The sequence below is a fragment of the Lynx rufus genome, unplaced genomic scaffold (assembly GCF_022079265.1).
Source record: "Lynx rufus isolate CCGP_SWC_20201006 ecotype Redwood Valley unplaced genomic scaffold, mLynRuf1.p SCAF_21, whole genome shotgun sequence".
In the NCBI taxonomy this organism is placed as follows: Eukaryota; Metazoa; Chordata; class Mammalia; order Carnivora; family Felidae; genus Lynx; species Lynx rufus.
The window spans coordinates 7,321,057-7,342,929 of NW_025814836.1; the positions used below are offsets into that span (position 1 = coordinate 7,321,057).

At 41.6% G+C, this 21,873-nt stretch overlaps 1 protein-coding gene across 5 annotated transcripts in view; it reads right to left on the reverse strand.

The window, feature by feature from the left end:
* Positions 1–16,978, reverse strand: part of FAN1 (FANCD2 and FANCI associated nuclease 1) — a 41,253-nt gene extending 24,275 nt beyond the window's left edge. For 4 of the 5 annotated variants that reach the window (XR_006963426.1, XM_047086755.1, XM_047086757.1 and 1 more), the window contains exons 1-4: positions 16,884–16,978; positions 15,002–16,417; positions 12,918–13,058; positions 10,602–10,803 (exon numbers count right to left, since the gene is read on the reverse strand). Coding sequence is in view for 4 of the 5 variants with exons in the window: in XM_047086755.1 (XP_046942711.1) it covers positions 10,602–10,803; positions 12,918–13,058; positions 15,002–16,265 (1,607 nt within the window). In the remaining variant the exon portion in view is untranslated. Of the gene's footprint in view, positions 1–10,601; positions 10,804–12,917; positions 13,059–15,001; positions 16,418–16,591; positions 16,705–16,883 lie in introns of those variants that run through there. The other variant, XM_047086756.1, reaches the window with a different exon arrangement.
* Positions 16,979–21,873: the final 4,895 nt, after the last annotated feature.

Sequence of the window (21,873 nt, forward strand, 5' to 3'; positions counted from 1 at the left end):
TCTCATGGTTCATGGAATCGAGCCTTACATCAGGCTCTGTGCTGATAGTACTGAACCTGCTTGGGATTCTCTCTCTCCTTTCTCTCTGCCCCTCCCACGTGCACACTCACGCTCTCTCTCAAAATAAATAAATAAACATTAAAAAAAATAGATCAACGTTTCTCAAACTTGGCACTATCGAGATCTGGGCACAGCAATTCTTTGCTGGGGAGGAGGGCGCTGTTACAGGAGGAGGGTATTCATTACAGGACACTCAGCAGCATCACTGGCCTCACTAAATGCTAGCAGCACCCACTTCCCTCTTCATCACGACAATCAAAAATACCTCCAGATGTTCCCTGGAGAGCAAAGTCACCCCCCAGAAGCTATTAACCTAAAAGAAGTGCTGCATCTCTAGGGGTGTTGTAGGAATCAATGCCACCACCAGAGGCATGAGGGGACAGGGGTGAGATTCTTATCACACCACCATTTAATTGAGAACCACTCATCCACAGAGACTGATAAAAAGAGTCCAATTCCTCCATCTTCATTCAGAGCCCCAGCAATGCAGTCAGCCAAGTCTCCGAGTTCAGAAGGAACCATAAAACATGGTAAAATGAACAGTGATTATCTACTGGGATGAAGAAAGTGTAAATGATGCGCCTTTTTCTGTTTCTTCATGATAACAGCAGAGTAAGATAACAAGACACTGCCCTCACATGGGGCTGTCAGAGACAGATCCCAGTGCAAGGCTCTAAAACAAAATGAAGAAATAAAGTACAGTCTTGAAGGACAGTGATTTTAGTACAACTAAAATAGCCTTGAGAATCTTATGCTCCTTCCTACAAGTCCAAAGTTAGGAATAAAAAAAAAAAAAAGTTAACCTTATTTCTTTTATTTCTGTTCATATGCTTAGTGCTTATACTGAGAGTGTTGCTTGCTAATTTTAATGTTCACTTACTTATAAAATGTTATATAAGGTTAACAAAAAATATGTAATGAATGCAATTATAGAAAGGATTTAGAATGCAGGTTACAAAATCAATGTACAGAAATCTGCTGCATTTCTATATAACAATTATGAAGCAACAGAAAGAAATTAAGAAAACAACCTCATTTACAATGGCACCAAAAATAATAAGGTACCTAGGAATAAACCTAACCAAAGAGGTGAAAGACCTGTACTCTGAAAACTATAAAACACTAATAAAAGAAACTGAAGAGACATTCCATGCCCATGGATTGGAAGAACAAATATTGTTAAAAGTCTGTAGAACCCGGGGCGCCTGGGTGGCTCAGTCAGTTGAGCATCTGACTTCGGCTCGGGTCATGATCTCACAGCTTGTGAGTTCGAGCCCCGCATTGGGCTCTGTGCTGACAGCTCGGAGCCTGGAGCCTGCTTCAGATTCTGTGTCTCCTTGTCTCTCTCTGCACCTCCCCTGCTCACACTCTGTCTCTCTCCCTCTCAAAAAATAAACGTTAAAAAATTAAAAAAAAAAAAAAAGTCTGTAGAACCCAAAGCAATCTACACATTTAATGCCATTCCTGTCAAAGTACCAACAGCATTTTTCACAGAACTAGAATAAACAAGCTTAAAATTTGTATGGAACCACAGAAAACCCAAATAGCCTAAGCAATCTTGAAAAAGAAAAGCAAAGCTGGAGGCATCACAAGTGCAGAGCTCAAGTTATACTACAAAGCTGTAGTAATCCATAATCCTTACACCCAATGTGGGTCTTGAACTCACAGCCCCGAGATCAAGAGTCCCATGCTCTACCAACTGAGCCAGCCAGGCACCGACAAAGCCGTAGTAATCCAAACAGTATGGTACTGGCACAAAAATAGACACGTAGATCAATAGAACAGAAAATCCAGAAATAAACCTACAATGATATGGTCAATTAATCTTGACAAAGCAGGAAAGAATATCCAATGGAAAACAGTCTCTTCAACAAATGGTGTTGGGAAAACTGGACAGCAACACGCAGAAGAATAAAAAATGAAACCACTTCCTTACACCATACATGAAAATAAATTCAAAATGGATTAAAGACCTAAATGTGAGTCAGGAAATCATAAAAACCTTAGAGGAGACAGGCAGTAACCTCTTTGACATTGGCTGTAGCAACTTCTTACTAGTTATGTCTCCTGAGGCAAGGAAAACAAAAGCAAAAATAAACTATTGGGACTACATCAAAATAAAAAACTTCTGCACAGCAAAAGAAATAATCAACAAAACTAAAAGACAATCTATGGGATGGGAGAAGATACTTGCAAATGTCATATCAAATAGTATCCAAAATCCATAAATAACATACAAAACTCAATACCCAAAAAATAAATAATCCAATTTAAAAATGAACAGAAGAAGATGGCGGCGTAGGAGGACGCTGGGCTCACCGCGCGTCCTGCTGATCACTTAGATTCCACCTACACCTGCCTAAATAACCCAGAAAACCGCCAGAGGATTAGCAGAACAGAGTCACCGGACCCAAGTGCAGACGAGAGGCCCACGGAAGAGGGTAGGAAGGGCGGCGAGGCGGTGCGCGCTCCACGGACTGGCGGGAGGGAGCCGGGGCGGAGGGGCGGCTCGCCGGCCAAGCAGAGCCCCCGAGTCCGGCTTGCAAAAGCGGAGGGGCCTGACGGACTGTGTTCCGACAGCAAGCGCGACTTAGCGTCTGGGAGGTCATAAGTTAACAGCTCTGCTCAGAAAGCGGGAAGGCTGGAGGACAAAGGGAGGGTGAGCTGCGGAGCCCCCGGACGACAGAGCTCAGTTTGGCGGGGAACAAAGGCGCTCGCCAGCGCCATCTCCCCCGCCCATCCCCCAGCCAAAATCCCAAAGGGAACCGGCTCCGGCCAGGGAAATTGCTCGCTCCGCGCGAACACCCAACTCTGTGCTTCTGCGGAGCCAAACCTCCGGCAGCGATCTGACTCCCTCCGGCTGCACAGGGCCCCTCCTGAAGTGGATCACCTAAGGAGAAGCGAGCTAAGCCTGCCCCCCCTGCCGCCGTGCACCTTGCCTTCCCACCCCAGCTAATACGCCAGATCCCCAGCATCACAAGCCTGGCAGTGTGCAAGTAGCCCAGACGGGCCACGCCACCCCACAGTGAATCCCGCCCCTAGGAGAGGGGAAGAGAAGGCACACACCAGTCTGACTGTGGCCCCAGCGGTGGGCTGGGGGCAGACATCAGGTCGGACTGCGGCCCCGCCCACCAACTCCAGTTATACACCACAGCACAGGGGAAGTGCCCTGCAGGCCCTCACCACACCAGGGACTATCCAAAATGACCAAGCGGAAGAATTCACCCCAGAAGAATCTCCAGGACATAACAACAGCTAATGAGCTGATCAAAAAGGATTTAAATAATATAACAGAAAGTGAATTTAGAATAATAGTCATAAAATTAATCGCTGGGCTGGAAAACAGCATACAGGACAGCAGAGAATCTCTTGCTACAGACATCAGGGGACTAATGAACAGGCACGAGGAGCTGAAAAACGCTTTAAAGGAAATGGAAAACAAAATGCAAACGACCACAGCTCGGATGGAAGAGGCAGAGGAGAGAATAGGTGAACTAGAAGATAAAGTTATGGAAAAAGAGGAAGCTGAGAAAAAGAGAGATAAAAAAATCCAGGAGTATGAGGGGAAAATTAGAGAACTAAGTGATACACTAAAAAGAAATAATTTACGCATAATTGGTATCCCAGAGGAGGAAGAGAGAGGGAAAGGTGCTGAAGGGGTACTTGAAGAAATCATAGCTGAGAACTTCCCTGAACTGGGGAAGGAAAAAGGCATTGAAATCCAAGAGGCACAGAGAACTCCCTTCAGACGTAACTTGAATCGATCTTCTGCACGACATATCATAGTGAAACTGGCAAAATACAAGGATAAAGAGAAAATTCTGAAAGCAGCAAGGGGTAAACGTGCCCTCACATATAAAGGGAGACCTATAAGACTCGTGACTGATCTCTCTTTTGAAACTTGGCAGGCCAGAAAGAATTGGCACGAGATTTTCAGGGTGCTAGACAGCAAAAATATGCAGCCAAGAATCCTTTATCCAGCAAGTCTGTCATTTAGAATAGAAGGAGAGATAAAGGTCTTCCCAAACAAACAAAAACTGAAGGAATTTGTCACCACTAAACCAGCCCTACAAGAGATCCTAAGGGGGACCCTGTGAGACAAAGTACCAGAGACATCACTACAAGCATAAAACATACAGACATCACAATGACTCTAAACCCGTATCTTTCTATAATAACACTGAATGTAAATGGATTAAATGCGCCAACCAAAAGACATAGGGTATCAGAATGGATAAAAAAACAAGACCCATCTATTTGCTGTCTACAAGAGACTCATTTTAGACCTGAGGACACCTTTAGATTCAGAGTGAGGGGATGGAGAACTATTTATCATGCTACTGGAAGCCAGAAGAAAGCTGGAGTAGCCATACTTATATCAGACAAACTAGACTTTAAATTAAAGGCTGTAACAAGAGATGAAGAAGGACATTATATAATAGTTACAGGGTCTATCCATCAGGAAGAGCTAACAATTATAAATGTCTATGCGCCGAATACCGGAGCCCCCAAATATATAAAACAATTACTCATAAACAGAAGCAACCTTATTGATAAGAATGTGGTAATTGCTGGGGACTTTAACACCCCACTTACAGAAATGGATAGATCATCTAGACACACGGTCAATAAAGAAACAAGGGCCCTGAATGAGACACTGGATCAGATGGACTTGACAGATATATTTAGAACTCTGCATCCCAAAGCAACAGAATATACTTTCTTCTCGAGTGCACATGGAACATTCTCCAAGATAGATCATATACTGGGTCACAAATCAGCCCTTCATAAGTTTACAAGAATTGAAATTATACCATGCATACTTTCAGACCACAATGCTATGAAGCTTGAAGTCAACCACAGGAAAAAGTCTGGAAAACCTCCAAAAGCATGGAGGTTAAAGAACACCCTACTCACGAATGAGTGGGTCAACCAGGCAATCAGAGAAGAAATCAAAAAATATATGGAAACAAACGAAAATGAAAATACAACAATCCAAACGCTTTGGGACGCAGCGAAGGCAGTCCTGAGAGGAAAATACATCGCAATCCAGGCCTATCTCAAGAAACAAGAAAAATCCCAAATACAAAATCTAACAGCACACCTAAAGGAAATAGAAGCAGAACAGCAAACGCAGCCTAAATCCAGCAGAAGAAGAGAAATAATAAAGATCAGAGCAGAAATAAACAATATAGAATCTAAAAAAACTGTAGAGCAGATCAACGAAACCAAGAGTTGGTTTTTTGAAAAAATAAACAAAATTGACAAACCTCTAGCCAGGCTTCTCAAAAAGAAAAGGGAGATGACCCAAATAGATAAAATCATGAATGAAAATGGAATTATTACAACCAATCCCTCAGAGATACAAACAATTATCAGGGAATACTATGAAAAATTATATGCCAACAAATTGGACAACCTGGAAGAAATGGACAAATTCCTGAACACCCACACTCTTCCAAAACTCAATCAGGAGGAAATAGAAAGCTTGAACAGACCCATAACCAGCGAAGAAATTGAATCGGTTATCAAAAATCTCCCAACAAATAAGAGTCCAGGACCAGATGGCTTCCCAGGGGAGTTCTACCAGACGTTTAAAGCAGAGATAATACCTATCCTTCTCAAGCTATTCCAAGAAATAGAAAGGGAAGGAAAACTTCCAGACTCATTCTATGAAGCCAGTATTACTTTGATTCCTAAACCAGACAGAGACCCAGTAAAAAAAGAGAACTACAGGCCAATATCCCTGATGAATATGGATGCCAAAATTCTCAATAAGATACTAGCAAATCGAATTCAACAGCATATAAAAAGAATTATTCACCATGATCAAGTGGGATTCATTCCTGGGATGCAGGGCTGGTTCAACATTCGCAAATCAATCAACGTGATACATCACATTAACAAAAAAAAAGAGAAGAACCATATGATCCTGTCAATCGATGCAGAAAAGGCCTTTGATAAAATCCAGCACCCTTTCTTAATAAAAACCCTGGAGAAAGTCGGGATAGAAGGAACATACTTAAAGATCATAAAAGCCATTTATGAAAAGCCCACAGCTAACATCATCCTCAACGGGGAAAAACTGAGAGCTTTTTCCCTGAGATCAGGAACACGACAGGGATGCCCACTCTCACCGTTGTTATTTAACATAGTGCTGGAAGTTCTAGCATCAGCAATCAGACAACAAAAGGAAATCAAAGGCATCAAAATTGGCAAAGATGAAGTCAAGCTTTCGCTTTTTGCAGATGACATGATATTATACATGGAAAATCCGATAGACTCCACCAAAAGTCTGCTAGAACTGATACATGAATTCAGCAAAGTTGCAGGATACAAAATCAATGTACAAAAATCAGTTGCATTCTTATACACTAACAATGAAGCAACAGAAAGACAAATAAAGAAACTGATCCCATTCACAATTGCACCAAAAAGCATAAAATACCTAGGGATAAATCTAACCAAAGATGTAAAGGATCTGTATGCTGAAAACTATAGAAAGCTTATGAAGGTAATTGAAGAAGATTTAAAGAAATGGAAAGACATTCCCTGCTCATGGATTGGAAAAATAAATATTGTCAAAATGTCAATACTACCCAAAGCTATCTACACATTCAATGCAATCCCAATCAAAATTGCACCAGCATTCTTCTCGAAACTAGAACAAGCAATCCTAAAATTCATATGGAACCACAAAAGGCCCCGAATAGCCAAAGGAATTTTGAAGAAGAAGACCAAAGCAGGAGGCATCACAATCCCAGACTTCAGCCTCTACTACAAAGCTGTCATCATCAAGACAGCATGGTATTGGCACAAAAACAGACACACAGACCAATGGAATAGAATAGAAACCCCAGAACTAGACCCACAAACATATGGCCAACTCATCTTTGACAAAGCAGGAAAGAACATCCAATGGAAAAAAGACAGCCTCTTTAACAAATGGTGCTGGGAGAACTGGACAGCAACATGCAGAAGGTTGAAACTAGACCACTTTCTCACACCATTTACAAAAATAAACTCAAAATGGATAAAGGACCTAAATGTGAGACAGGAAACCATCAGAACCTTAGAGGAGAAAGCAGGAAAAGACCTCTCTGACCTCAGCCGTAGCAATCTCTTACTCGACACATCCCCAAAGGCAAGGGAATTAAAAGCAAAAGTGAATTACTGGGACCTTATGAAGATAAAAAGCTTCTGCACAGCAAAGGAAACAACCAACAAAACTAAAAGACAACCAACGGAATGGGAAAAGATATTTGCAAATGACATATCGGACAAAGGGCTAGTATCTAAAATCTATAAAGAGCTCACCAAACTCCACACCCGAAAAACAAATAACCCAGTGAAGAAATGGGCAGAAAACATGAATAGACACTTCTCTAAAGAAGACATCCAGATGGCCAACAGGCACATGAAAAGATGTTCAGCGTCGCTCCTTATCAGGGAAATACAAATCAAAACCACACTCAGGTATCACCTCACGCCAGTCAGAGTGGCCAAAATGAACAAATCAGGAGACTATAGATGCTGGAGAGGATGTGGAGAAACGGGAACCCTCTTGCACTGTTGGTGGGAATGCAAATTGGTGCAGCCGCTCTGGAAAACAGTGTGGAGGTTCCTCAGAAAATTAAAAATAGACCTACCCTATGACCCAGCAATAGCACTGCTAGGAATCTACCCAAGGGATACAGGAGTACTGATGCATAGGGGCACTTGTACCCCAATGTTCATAGCAGCACTCTCAACAATAGCCAAATTATGGAAAGAGCCTAAATGTCCATCAACTGATGAATGGATAAAGAAATTGTGGTTTATATACACAATGGAATACTACGTGGCAATGAGAAAAAATGAAATATGGCCTTTTGTAGCAACGTGGATGGAACTGGAGAGTGTGATGCTAAGTGAAATAAGCCATACAGAGAAAGACAGATACCATATGGTTTCACTCTTATGTGGATCCTGAGAAACTCAACAGGAACCCATGGGGGAGGGGAAGGGAGAAAAAAAAAAAAGACGTTAGAGTGGGAGAGAGCCAAAGCATAAGAGACTGTTAAAAACTGAGAACAAACTGAGGGTTGATGGGGGGTGGGAGGGAGGGGCGGGTGGGTGATGGGTAGTGAGGAGGGCACCTTTTGGGATGAGCACTGGGTGTTGTATGGAAACCAATTTGTCAATAAACTTCATAAAAAAAAAAAAAAAATAAAATAAAATCTGTTGAAGTTTATATCAAAAAAAAAAAAAAAAATGAACAGAAGATATGAACAGACATTTCTCCAAAGAAAACATTCAGATGGCCAACAGACACATGAAAAGATGCTCATCATCACTTACCATCAGGGAAATGCAAATCAAAACTACAAGGAGAGGGCACTGGGGTGGCTTAGTCAGTTAAGCGTCTGACTCTTGGTTTCAGCTCAGGTCATGATACCACGGTTTTGTGAGTTCAAGCCCTACATCGGGCTCTGCGCGGGCAGTGCGGAGCCTGCTTGGTATTCTTTCTCTCTCCCTCTCTCTGCCCCTTTCCTACTTGCTCTCTGTCTCTCTCAAAATAAGTAAATAAACTTAAAAAAAAAGAAAACTACAATGAGCTATCACCTCACACCTGTCAGAACAGCTGAAATCAACAACATAAGAAACAACAGGTGTTGGGGAGGATGTGGAGAAAGGTGAACTCTCCTGCACTGCTGGTGGGAATGCAAAGTAGTGCAGCCACTCTGGAACAGAGTATGGAAGTTTCTCAAAAAGTTAAAAATAGAACTAGAGGAGGATCCAGCAACTGCACTACTAGGTATCTACCCAAAGAATACAAAAACACTAATTCGAAGGCACGTATGTGCCCCGGTGATTATTGAAGCATCATTTACAACAGCCAACTTATGGAAGCAGTCCAAGTGTCCATCAACTAATGAATGAATAAAGATGTGGTATATGTATACAATGGAATATTATTCAGCCATAAAAAAGAATGAAATTGTGCCATTTGCAACAATGTGGATACAGCCAGAGAGTATAATGATAAGTGAAATAATTCAGCCAGAAAAGACAAATACCATGTCATTTCACACATACATGAAATTTAAGAAATAAAACCAACAGCGAGCAAAGGGAAAAAAATAAGAGGGAGGAGAAATCAAGAAACAGACTCTTAATTACAGAGAACAAACTGATGGTTACCAGAGAGAAGGGAAGTGTGGGGATAGGTTAAATATGTGATGGGGATTAAACATGGCATTTGTGATGAGCACCAGAGGGTGTTGTATAGAAGTACTGAATCACTATATTGTACACCTGAAACTTATATAATACTATGTTAACTGGAAGTAAAATAAAAACTTTAAAAACAACTTAAAAAGAAAGGACTTTGAAGAGATTTAACATACTACAACCATGTGGATCTTAAAGCCAATTAACTCTAAATACATAATTAAAATATTTTTTTAAAAAGATACAGTATAAACTTTTTGAAGTGTTAGTAGTGACAATTTTCTTAATAATTTTTTATACCTATGTTTTATAAAAGAGTAGTATTTATAATATCTTCCCAACAAAGATGGGCTCTTGGCAAGTAACAGCCGAAAGTTACCTGTGCACAAACACATGTATATCTTTGTGTGTATTCAGATACACACAACATATATATTATACAAAATAAATAACACTGACACTGTTTTAAAGTATTTTCAAAAGCATCACTCACTTCACCCTCAACAATTCCAGAACAGTGGACTCCCAGACTAAAGTTATTATAGTTGTATTTTATAGATCATGTGAGCAGAAGAAATAAATTCTTAAAGTTTTCACATTTTTCCCAAACTGAAACAGTTCAAGGTTGTCACAAAAGCTAAAGAGGGGTGTCTGGGTGGCTCAGTCAGTTAAGCATCAAACCCTTGATTTCAGCTCAGGTCATAGACTCATAGTTCATGACATCAAGCCTCACGTTGGGTTCTGTGCTGGTAGTATGGAGCCTGCTTGGGATTCTCTCTCCCTCTCTCTCTGTCTCTGCCCCTCCCCAACTCATGCCCACCCATGCTCTCCTTCTCTCTCTCTCTCTCTCAAAATAAAAAAATTAAAAAAAAAAAAGCAAAAGAAACAAACCACAGTTTTTAGTAAATTTTATGTCTAAACTCAAAAATAGTTGCATATTAAGACTGGCAGATTACACTTCAATAAAAAGTTGACTAAAATAAATATTTGACTGAATAGTTTACCCTTAAATCCTGTAGGAACAGCAGCCAAAACTGCATTTTTCTTGAATAATAAAATACTAGAATTTACTAATAAAGGCCTATTGCCTCCTAATTTTTCTTGGTCCTAGAAATTTCTTGCCCCAAATATAGTACTACAAGAATTATAAATAATAAACCAAGAAAGAATCCAGGCTATTGTAATAAGCCTTGTAATACTCTTTTGACTTCTTAATCTAACTGCAACTGAAACAAGTAATTATATTTTGAAAAAATGTACTGTTATAATAAGTTAATATGTGCTATCAACATTTTAAATGCTTTTATTGTTATGACGGTCAACAAAACCTTTTTAAAATCACGGCACCGATTCCAGACTGATTTTTTCCCCAAGTGCAGACTGAAGGCTGTTTGGCCAATTTGAGAAAGGTGTCCACGAGTTGCTGTTTCTGTCCATTGGGATTCACCAAGTGGAAGGTCTTGGCCAGGGTTTTTAGTTCAGGAGCAGAAAGCAGTTCAAGCACTTCAGAGAGTTCTTGCAACTCAGACTCTGAAATGGATTTAAAAAAAAGAAAAAAGTTAAACACAGTTTTAAGGAATTTTACTATTTTCTAGCTCTATTTACTTTAAGAAGAATGAAGCTTAGTTATATGCAAATATAATGGAATTCTACTGCAGAAATTGTAATTAGTTTGCCAAAGCAATTATTAAAGAATATAGAGGGGCACTTGGGTGGCTCAGTTGGTTAAGCGTCTGGCTCTTGATTTCCGCTCAGGTCATGATCTCATGGTTTGTGAGGTTCTGTGCTGACAGCTTGGAGCCTGCTTGGGATTCTCTCTCCCTACCTCTCAGCCCCTCCTCCTGCCACCCCTTGCATGTATGCACACATGCTCTCTCTCAAAATAAATAAACACACACAAAAAAAGAATATGGAAAATAGATACCTCATAACAGTTATAAATTAATAGAATTTCTCACTAAAAAAACAAAGGAAAATAAAATAAAGACACATATGGATAGCCATTATAGCTTGCACATTCTCCTTAAAAACTCACTGGTATATTTGCTCTCGGATTACAAACCCTTCAAATGGACCTCTCCCAAAGCTGACCATCAGCTCTCCTCCCTCCCCACAGGCCTCTTCATGGATTCACTCACTCAACATACATGGATATGTCTGCTATTATAGGCCCCAGACATCACCCTAGACCCAGGATGCAGCTGAATCAGACTTGGCTGGTATCTGCCTTCTAGGCATTTACAGCTTAGGGCAGTGCCTTTTTCCTCCACTCAGCAAGTACTTAGTGGGTGTACACTGCATGCCAAGTAATCTTCTATGGCCCAGGGCACACTACAATGACCAAAACAAGTCCTGGTCCACAAGGAGCTCAGCTCCTAGCATAATAAGCAAGTATGTATGTCAGGTGGGGATAACGGTTATAACGAAAATAAAACTGGCTATGGCAAAGCAAACATGGCAGGGAGCAAGTGGTCAGGCAAATGTCTGATGACGTGACACAGAGCACAGCTGGATGAAATGAGCCGTGTGGCAGCAAGTACAAGGCTCTGAAAGAGGAGTGCACTCAGCATGCTGAAGAACACCGAGGAGCGCTCTGTGGCCATGACAGAGCAGGAGGGGCAGTCAGAGCCAGGTCCCACAGGGTTGTGCAGATCAAGGGCAAAACTCGGACTTGACTGAGTGCAACAGTGAGCCACGGGGGTTCTGGTTTTGTTGCCTAAAGGTCGTTTAAAGGTAAGTCAAGGCTCACCTGCAGTGGTCACCTGGCATGCCTGTTAAACTTGTGGATTTATGAATCTGCATCAAATCCTCCAGGTGGGGACAGGAGCTCCCAGGTGACACTATGGCACTGACAGGTAGGAAGCAGTGCTCCAAGCAGGGGTCCGAGTCCCACTGCCTAATCCTTCACGTTCAAGCCTCTTCACTGAGCATCTATGCCTTCCCCCAGGCCCGCCACATCACCTAACCTCACTTTACTAACTGCTCTCCACTACAAACCACCACACAGAAACCACCTGGCTTTGGCTTGATTTGCTTATTTCAGTCTACACTGTCAGCAACTACTGAAGACTCACATTCTTCCTCCACCTACGTTTCCAGTACAACACTGCATTCAGTACATGTAGGTGCTTAATGAATCTACTGACAAGACAACCATAGTTATCTAATAGTCTCATAGGCCTAAGTCAATGAACTTCTGAGGCAATCAACTTATAAACTATAAGAGCTGTATATGCGTGCGTGTAGGGGTAGATGAAGCTTTTAGAGGCAATATTAACTTCAAGCAAACCAGCTTTATTCTATTACAAAGATAAGGCATCTGAATGAGTCAGATTCTTGCTGGAAGGTGAGAGCTGAGAAGGGATGAGTTTCTTCAGTGGCCCACGGCCACCTATCTATCCAGAGAGGACTTTATCGTCCTAAATACGAAACAGCCAAGAAAACAACAGTGGTCTTCACACAGGCTAAGAATGGCTTTAACATGAATAATCTGTTGTCCTAAGGTTAAAAATTCAATTAAAAAAAAATTACTATTTACCAGGCACCAACCAGGAGATGACACCATCCTGGTATCACCATCATTCTGCAGAAACTTAGTTATTCGTGTCATATTTTCATTTTACATTTCCTTTGACTAATCATACCTGTCTGCAGAAAGCCTGCTTGCTGCAGTTCTCCAATCACAGGTGTTAAGTCAGGAGCAATCTCTTCATATTCCAATTTATTCATCTTAATCCAGCCAAATTTACGTTGAAAAAGTCTTACATATAACTTCTGACCACTAGCTGCAAGAAAAGTCATGAAAATTATCTCTCTTCTCAAAACAACATACAAACATTCACTTTTTAAAACTGAATACAACATATTCTATTAGAAATACACTTATGCTTACTCAACTGATCACCCAAGAACATCTTTTTCTTCCTTTGGAAGATACAATTTATTTCATATAGAAGTCCCCATGGAGATGTCTCCTTGTCCTGTGTGCCTGCCACCATAGGACAATAAGAATATCCAGGATGGGACCAGCTCTGCCACTTCTGAATTATACAAATCTATGAACCTTACCGAGACTCCATTTTCTCTTCTGTTAAAAAAGTGGGGGTGGGATGGGGCAATAACACCATCTTCCCAATGTTGCTGAAAAGATTAAACAAGATGAGGCATTCGATGATTGGTGTATAAACAACAAAAAATCTCCAAAGTTGGTCATGGTTATTGGCCATTTTAAAACTTCTAAGTACCAGGTTTCCCATTGTCTAGCCACCAACATTTTTACTCCATCAGAGAAGCCCTACCCAGAATTCCAGTTATTTTATTCTCCACTTTCAGCTTAATATGAACGATTCTATTGTTGGCTGAAAATAATCTGAAAAGATTTTCAAAATTCGTCTAGCATTGGTAGGGCAGCCATCTCTAACTTGGTGATCTTAGCCAAGTTATTTAATTAACCTGGTCAGTTTTCCTGTCATCTGGATTATCTTCAAATTTCTGCCAATTCTAAAATGGTGTAACTGTATTTCTTAAATCTTCAACTCCCCACCCCCTTTTTTTCTTTAAAGAGGAAAATTCAATTAGCAGTACTTATTTTCACACAGAGACACTGCAGATTATTCTCTGTGGGGAGCCATACACAAGAATCTTCAGAAATTCCATTCAGGGAACTATTCATACTTCTCAATTATACAGAAGCACAGAGCCATGGACTACTCAAATGCTCACATGAATACAACCAGCACCCAACTAAAGATCTGTAACTTCCATGGACAGAAGAGTCAACGTGGTGTCATTTATGTCCATGTTCTGGTGAGGACAGCATAAGTAGAGACGGAGGCTGTGAGGATAATTAATGCAACTGTGCCTAGAGAAGTATTACTCGCATGTCAAAGCAATACTAAGAATACCATAATTCCATTGTGTGCATTTAAAACAAAAACCCTTCTCTTGAACATTCCTGGCAATGTTTAAGATTTTTTTTTTTAACTCTACTGAAGAGTCAAACCTGACTACAAATTATGGGAGGTCAGTGTAGCTCCCAAGTAAGCGTTTCCTACCTCAGAAGGGACTCAGTTCCATAAAGCCATCATGGCCCTTTGGATTAGCAATGCAACAAGGGTGGCTTTTGCTCCAAATGTGCACTATCGGCTCAGAGCCACCACTGGCTGCCAAGGAACTGAGGCATAGACCATTATTTTTAAATGCACCAATTTAGCCTGAAAGTTTCCAATTCCTCCACACGCTGACCTTAAAAGGCAGAGTCAAAAAACTAAAATTGAAGGAAAAAATAAGCCTTAATATACTTTGGTTTGTTCTTTCCTGTATTTTACTTCAGTTTTGAGAAAATGGTGTGTAAAAACAATAAAACAACCTAAATTAAGCTTGATTACATGCTCAAAAGCAAAGTATACTTTTCTAAGTCACAAAGGTATTTTTTTTAACCTGGAAAAGGCTGTTTTATTACCATCATATATACATATAAAGGAAAAACAGATGCTTCCATTATAACCAAATTACAGCTTGTAAGGATGATACTGCAGAAGCAGACATCACCGGACACAAAATCTCTTTTTCATGCATGTTCTTCTTAAACCTTGTGGCTGGCTGATTCCCAGGAGCATTCCCAGAGGACTCACAGAACCACACTGACTCCTTGTGGTCATTAGGTTACTGCCCAAATCAGGCCAGCAAATGGAAAACAAAAACTTGAAAGCACACGAGCTTGAGATACCTGATAATTGATAAAATTTAGTTACAATTCCCCTCTCATGTTCATCAAAGAGCATCCTATCTTCTTCATTCTCAAATACAGCTCTCAGCACCACGAGGAAACTCCGAAGGTAGTAAGGATGACTTGGTGGTACTGTAATTGTTTTACCAGGAACATCACAGCTTGACCCCTGCTCCAAAGGAATTCCGCAAGTGATTTCATTCTTTAAGTCACTGTCACCTTCTGGAGAAAGGTCCTGGATGTTATGCCCTTTAGAATCATCATGTGTAGAACTATCAGACTTTGCCTCCCAATTTGACAACTGTGTTTTAGTTTCTGAAGCAACAGTCACTTTCACTTCTTCACAACTACTTGCCTCACATTTTTCAACATCTTGATTATCTACTCCTTTGATGCTCTCCCACTTTGCAAGACTGTGCTCTGAAGTAGACTTCAATGTATTCCCAAGAGTTAAATCTGGTGAAAATAACATAGCAGCATTATCTGAGAAGGCAGGGCCAAGGGGTGATCTCTCATATTCCTGGGTAGCCTTTTGGCTTTCAGCTTCCATTATTTTTGTGCCTTCTACAGTATGTTCAGGTGTACTCTGCTCCTTAAGAGAATCACAGGCAAACACATTTTCCTTTTGAGAACTGTTCTCCAAAATTTGATCCTTGTCCTCAGTCTCTGAACAGTTATCAACCAGGGTCTTAACCATTGTGGATGAGGAACTCTGTGGACTCTTATTGGCAAATTCCTCATTCTTATCTATTGCTCTTTTAGCCTCTGTGTATCTTCTGGACAATTTAGATGACAGGCTTCCCAAACTAATGACTTTCACATTATGATGTCTCAGCTTATCTTGATTTTTGCACCCCAAATCATCATTATTTTTAAAGTAGGGGCTGGTCTGCTGTTTTACGCCCATTTTTGCTGAATCACTTTGGTCAGGGGTTAAACTTATCTTTGATGGTGACAACTTTCCTGGCGTTACATCTTCTAAGACAATATTGGTTAAATCTACTGTAGGCACATGTGAATTTGTTAAGTCAACATGCCTCTGATCAACTGGAGTGATGTCATCATTGTTAGCACACTTTTCATCAAGATGCCGGTTTAAGTCATATCTCTGCACCATTTTACTACAAACAGGGCAGGCAAGCTTAGCAGGTGGTGCATTGTTAAAAAATGAAATAATAGAGTTACATTCTTTTGTTTTAGTTTTACTGGCTGATAAACTTCTACGAGGTCTTTTCTTCGCAGGAGCTTTCCCTTCTGACATCATGAGTGTTAGAAAAACTGGGTGTTTCCAGTAATAAAACCCAGGATATCACTGGAAAAAGACAACAATGGTTTACTTTTACTTCCCTGTCTTGAAACAATACAAAGGGGGATTCTATTTGGCTTCATGTTTTTCATTTAGTCAATTTCTTCTTCCTACAAAATAAAACACATGTGGATTAAAAACACTTTAATGAATTCAACAACAGAGTGGAAAACAGTAAAACGTTTATCAAGCAGTATCCCTTGAGATAAGGAAAATCCTGGGCTTGGGACAGAAGACCCAAGGCTCTACTCCAACTCTACACGCAATCTCCGTGTGACCCTTACCCATAAAATGACGGCAGTAGGCTCCGCAGGGATATTTTCTCAGACTTAAGATCTAAAATTACCCATTTTTTAAAGGGGAAAATTTGACTATTCCAGATCCCCCTTTGAAAACTACTGCATCAGTGGCTTTTTCCGGGCCAGAGAATGCCTGTCTGCCCGATCCCCGGAGTCATTCCGGCCTCACTGCCCTGCACGGAGAAACTCATCCGCCACCCCACCCCCCCCCCCCCACTCCAAGTCACAGACATCTGTCAATACGCATGGGTCCCCCGTGCAGCTATGGCCACCGCACCTCTGAGGCTCGGGGGAGGACGATCCCACTGGGGCCGCGTGCGCGCACGTGGGACGCGCACCTGGGCTCCGCCAAGGTGCCCGCCCTGTCGCCCTCTTTCACCCTCCCTCCCCGCCGCCCCTAGTCGCCCGCGGACTCCCCTCCCGCGCGCCGGCCTGCCGGCGACCCCGGCCGGCCACCCCACTCCTCCCACCGGGCTCCGCGCGCCCAGGCATTCCCAGCCGATCCCCGCATCTCGGCTCGCCATAGGCTCGGCAAGTGGAGGCCCGAGTGATCGATCCCTCTTTCCTTCCAGGTTAAAGGCTCCTTCCATCCAGAGTGACCGAGTCCAGCCGAGCGGTGCAGGGAGGTCCGGGAACCTCCACTCTCCACGCCTGGAGACCCCTGCACGTGCACTCGGAGGGAGCCCCTGGCCTCAGTCGTTGGGAAGGTTGCCCGTGGGGGCCGCGCTCAGCGTCAGAAGGGGCTTGCTGGGAGCAGATGCACACGGGGGCTCCACCGACCGGGCGCCCGCGAGTTCGCGCTGTGGGCTCAGTAGCTGGGCATTCCCAAAGATGAGCTGCTCGCTGCCTTGCTAGATGTGAATAACCTCCAGAGCAAAGGAACAATAAAACGAAGTCAAGTCGTTAGGGAGCAGTGAATTGGGGGTGTTCATTACTTCCGTTTTTCATATGGTTTAATTGTGAAGCCATGCAGTTAAATGTATAATAACAGATATTTAACGGGGCGCCTGAGTGGCTCAGTCGGTTAAGCATCCGACTTCGGCTCAGGCCATGATCTCGAGGCTCGTGGGTTTGAGCCCCGTGTTGGACTCTGTGCTGACAGCTCTGAGCCTGGAGCCTGCTTCGGATTCTGTGTCTCCCCCTCTCTTTGCCCCTCCCATGCTCATGCTCTGTCTCTATCTCTTAATAATAAATAAATGTTAAAATTTTTTGAAAAAAAATTAGATATTTAACAACAGAAATTGGTAACTGAAAGATAAAGTGTATCACTCAGCTCTTCAGCACGGTTACCAGCTGGTTCCAGCATCCCCATGAATGACCCAGAATGTAAGCAGAAATTTCTGAGTACAGGGACCACTTTACCAGTGTGGTCCTTTACCAGTGCTCTCCACAGTGGTCAGCACCGTGTAATTACTCTGTAAATACATATCGAATGAATATGGATAAATGAACAAGTCAAAGAGAAAAGGAACATGAATAGGGAATTCACCAACAAATATGTATTAAGTGTCTACCTCATGTTCTTGATGCTCAAAATATGGCAGCAAACAGAAATGAGGAATAGAGGGTGGGGGGAATCCCCTGCCTTCATGGAGAATATATTCTGGTGAAGAAAGACAAAACAATAAATAATGTAGAGAATTAAGGAGAAGAACTTCGAAGAAAAAACTGGGAACATCAGGGTGAGGACGGAGATGAGAATTACAGTATGAAAGAGTGGTAAGGAAAGGCTCCACAGAAAAGGTAATCTTTGAGCAGACTTGAAGGAAGTAAGGCAGTGAATACTTGAGAGAAGAGAATTGTAGGCAGATGAAACAGCAACAGCCTCTCCCTGAGGTAGAAGCTTGCCTAACAAAAACACCAAGAAGGCCAAGACAACTCACTGGAGCAGAAGTGAAGTGAGATAGGTAGCAGAGAGAGGGCAGATCATGTAGGGTAACAAACATTTTCTGTAAAGGGCCAGGTAGTAAATATTTTAGGCTTTGTTGGCCATAGGATCTCTGGTCACACTGCTGTTGTAGTGTGAAAGCAGGCATAGACAATACATAACATAAGAGTGTGTGGCTGTGTTCCAATAAAACTTTATTTATAAGTAGCTGACCAGATTTGGCCTCTGGCTATAGTCTGCTGACCTTTAATAAAAGGGCTTGCTGGACATATGGATATTAGCATTTACTTTGAGTAATATAGAGGAACCATTCTGCATGTTGTGTTAAGCAAAGATGTTGGGGAGCAGGGACTGAAAGCAGGAGTGGAAGCAGGGAACACAGAAAGCTAATGACGTAATCCCAGGAGAGATGATAGTGGCTCGGGTCAGAGTGCTAGTGTTGCAGTTGATAAGAAATAGCAAGATTCTGGATACATTTAGTAGGTATAACCAATGAACAATTTGTTCATGGTACAGGATGTTAAGGTATGAGGGAAGGAAAAAACTGTTCTATCAACTAGAAGGATGGAAGGGAATAAATCAAGAGTTTAGATTTGGACATGTGTCTTAGTCCATTCAGGCCACTTACAGACTGGATGGCTTATAAATAATAGAAATTTATTATTCACATTTCTATTGGCTAGAAGTCCAAGATCACGGTGCCAACACAATCAAGTGCTTCTTCTGGATCCCAGGCTTCTTGTTTTATCCTCACATGGTGTAAGGGGTTAGGGAGCCCTGTAGAGCCTGTTTTATAAGATCACTAATCCTATACATGAGGTTTCTACTCTCATGACACAATCACTTCCCAAAGGCCCCATATCCTAATACCATTACACTGGGGTTTGGCATTTCAACATGAATTTGGGGTAGAAGAGGCTTCCTCTTCACCCCAGGCAGGGGTGCCTGGGTGGCTCAGTCAGTTAAGTGTCTGACTTCGGCTCGGGTCGTGATCTCATGGTTCGTGGGTTTGAGCCCCACATCCAGCTCTGTGCTGACAGCTCAGAGCCTGGAGCCTGCTTCGGATTCTGTGTCTGTCTCTCTCTTTGCCCCTCCCCCGCTCACGTTCTCTGTCTCTCTCAAAAATAAACATAAAAAAAAAAAAAAGAGGAAGGGCAGACCCAAATGTTCAGACCATGGCAACATGTAAGTTTGAAATGCCAGTTAGACATTGTTGTGGATGAAAAGACACATGAATGTATTAATGAAATAAGATCAGGAAATAAAAATTTGGGAGTCATCAGGATTTATACAGTATTAATATATGGCACCAAGGAGTGACTACAAATAGAGAATTAAAAGGTCAGGAAGACTTGGGGCGCCTGGATGACGCAGTTGGTTAAGCTGTTGACTCTTTGTTTCTGCTCAGGTCGTGATCTTACAGTTTGTGAGTTTGAGCCCTTCATTGGGCTCCTCAATGATAGCACAGAGCCTGCTTGGGAGTCTCTCTCTCCCTCTCTCTCTCTCTCTACCCCTCCCTCTCTCTCACAAAATAAATAAATAAACTTTTTTAAAAAATCTATAAAAGTTCAGGAAGACCTAACACTACAATAAAAAGAGGGGAGATGAGAGTGCCAGCAAAGGAGTCTGAGAAGTTACCAGTGAGGAAGAAGGAAAACACTTGGCATCCAGAAAACCAAGTGAATCATGTGTGTTGAGGATTGGGGGATATCAGATGCACCTAGAGTGGAAGTAAGATGAATGTTGAGAACAACCATTACATCTAGCAATGTGGAAGTCATTTGGTAACTTTGACAAAAGCTATTGTGGAACAGTGAAATGATTGAATAGGATTCAGGAAAGAAAGGGGAGACAGGAATTGGAGACAATGCAGGAACCCATTCAGAACCCCAGAGCTGGTATGAAGATTATTTTAAGCTGAAGGCATCAGCGGATACAGAAAGAAGCCTTCTTGGAGCTTCCCTTATCTGACTACAAGAGACTTCTAGGAAGTAAGGCTGCCATAAATTCCCTCTTTGAGGGGTAGATGAGGGTGGACTTTCATTACCAGGAAGGAGACCTAGAATATATCTACGATAAATTCTCTCTCCAGGGGAATCTTATGGCCATGGAGATGGAAAAAAACCCACACCTGCATGAACAAGCATTATCACAAACTTTCTTATCTCCCATTTGTTCTTCTAGAAACCCAGGTGCTCTTCCCCCAAAGGCTTTTTCTACCCCTCTTTTTTTCCCCTACTACCTTTAACCATTTATCAAGCTACTTCTTTTGTAAGCTCCCATAATTTTTCTTTCCAATCTTCTTTTGTCAGGTGAATTCACAGGCCCCCAGACAATAAACCTAAGAGGGCAGAGGAAACGTTTTTCCTCTCCAACAACAGTAAATGTAGAGGTTTCGTACTGAAGGAGAGCAGCGAGGTATAGCCAAAGCTAAGGGGGGAAGTGAGGTTGAGTTTTGTTTATTTAATATGGAAAAATAACAATGTGCTTATATGCTGATAGGAATACTCAGGTAGAGTAAAATATGAAGCAGGAGAGAGAAGACTTGCTGGAGGAATATTCTTAGGTAAGTGAGGGGATAGGATACAGGCTGCAAGTGAAGGGGTTGGCCAAGTAATGAAATAGCACAGCACAACAAAATCCCAAAGTATTTATGGGAATGCAATAAATCCAGTACTCAACACAGTAAATGCTGTAGGGTACTGAGGAAAATCTGACTAGTCAATAAATGATTTTTGAGAACAGGTTACCTATGTGGAAAAATGAAACTGGATCCCTACCTCACACCAAATAAATACACAGCTTAAGGCTAAATAGATTAAAGTAACAATTGTAAAAAGCAAAGCTTCAAAACTTTTGGAATACAGGCATTTTTCAGAGATATGGGTTGGGTTCCAGACCACCAAAATAAAGTGAATATCACAATAAAGCAAATGAAATGAATTTTTTTGTTCCTTGATGCATATAAAAATTATGTTTACACTACACTGCAGTTCATTAAGTGTGAAAGAACATTATGTATTAAAAAAACATGTAATACCTTAATTTAAAAATACTTTACTGCTGGGGCATGGGTGGCTCAGTCGGTTAAGCATCTGATTCTTCATTTCGGGTTCAGGTCATGGTCTCACGGTTCATGAGATCGAGCCCTGTGTCAAGCTTTGTGTTGACAGTGTGGAGCCTGTTCAGATTCTCTCTGTCCCTCTCTCTGCCTCTTCCTCACTTGCACTCTCTCTCTCTCAAAATAAATAAACATTAAGAAATACTTTATTTTTAAAAAATGCTAACCATCATCTGATCTTTCAGGGAGTCATAATCACTGATCAGAGATCACCATAACAAATACAATAATGAAAAAGTTTGAAATATTGTGAAAGTT